We start from the raw sequence: 1,311 nt of genomic DNA, 5'->3' as shown, positions 1-1,311 counted from the left end.
TATGGGGTTGCTAGGGTAACCGGGGTGGTTGCTAAGGTGTTGCTAGGGTACCCGGGATGGTTGCTAGGGAAACCGTAAGGGAAAAACCCACATTTATTCAGACACCTTGAACATTTCATTCATTAATACAGTTTATTCACTATAGTTTGAATAAATGGTCATAAAATATGACAGAGTCGAAAGTAGTCCTTGTGGCGATCCTCATCCAGCCGAAGCTCCTGAATTAAAGAACGGAACTGTCCCCGCTCATTCCCAGTCTGTAGAATAGGGTGAACCCACAGCCTTCTCCTTTCCAGACGCTTTCGACGCCGTCGCAAAAGACACCGTACAAGCACATCGGAATCCATGTTGTGATAACTGAGGGGAAACCTTGGCGCGTGTTCAGAATTCTAGTGTGACCTCCCCTTGATGCTGCTTCTTTACCCCGTTTCAGTCAAATGAGCAACTCAGAATACAGAGCGCCCCCTAATGATAGCTATAACATGCAAAAAGAACTACTGGGAACTACTGGTTACAATGTCTGGTGTTTTCCTGGTTCGAAGGGCGCTCTGACGGATGGTCTGGGGCGTTTCGTGATCCAGATGAAGCGTTCCCGGTGCGAGATCTGCTGCAGGAGTTTGAGAAGGTTCTGCTGGAGCGCAGCGCTGACTCGGGCTGTGCTGCTGATGAAGACGGCTCCAGCTGCGGCTCAGACGAGTATTTCACAGCCGACTCCTCCAGCTCCTCGTTTAAGTCCACACACAGCACGACGGATCTGAGCCTCAGAGCTCATGTGTTTATAGCAGGGTGAGGCCGAGCACACCTCTCAGACTCATTCATCAAAACGCTTCTTCTGAGCTCCTCTTCTGATTCTTCTGCTTTTGTCGTGGCCAGTAGTTCACCGAGCAAGCTGGACAGTGATGTTCTTGTTGCGCTGAGTGACGTGGAGATCGAGCCGCTCTCGCATCCCAGCATCCTCCGGTGGAAGAACCACATCTTGTCCTATTCTCCATCACAGCGACAGAGGTAGTGCTCTACAAAACTCTTATTCATGGTCTCAAATGTTCTAGCATTGAGGAAATATTTATTACTTGAATTATTATAATTATGTTATTTAACTTTATTAAATTATTATAAATGTATTAATAAGTGTTATTCTTAAATGTAATATTTATTCTTTATTCTACCAATCATATTTTTTTACATTTAATATTAAATTCTTAAAATAAATGGTATTAAATTCATAAACTTTGATTAATACATTTATAATAATTTAATAGTGTTATTCTTAAATTTAACATTTATTCTTTATTCTACCAATCATGTTTTTTA

At 42.7% G+C, this 1,311-nt stretch overlaps 1 protein-coding gene across 1 annotated transcript in view; it reads left to right on the top strand.

Annotated features, from left to right (window-relative positions):
• Positions 1–1,005, top strand: part of LOC107578665 (ankyrin repeat and LEM domain-containing protein 2-like) — a gene marked incomplete at its 3' end in the record, with an annotated part of 3,628 nt that extends 2,623 nt beyond the window's left edge. The window contains exons 2-3 of the mRNA XM_016264598.1: positions 543–786; positions 877–1,005. Coding sequence (XP_016120084.1) covers positions 543–786; positions 877–1,005 — 373 coding nt within the window. The remainder of the gene's footprint in view (positions 1–542; positions 787–876) is intronic.
• Between the last annotated feature and the right edge of the window lie 306 nt (positions 1,006–1,311).

This window comes from Sinocyclocheilus grahami, unplaced genomic scaffold (genome assembly GCF_001515645.1).
Source record: "Sinocyclocheilus grahami isolate Dianchi unplaced genomic scaffold, SAMN03320097.WGS_v1.1 scaffold11383.1, whole genome shotgun sequence".
Taxonomy (NCBI): domain Eukaryota; kingdom Metazoa; phylum Chordata; class Actinopteri; order Cypriniformes; family Cyprinidae; genus Sinocyclocheilus; species Sinocyclocheilus grahami.
This window is presented reverse-complemented; position numbering and strand designations above follow the sequence as displayed.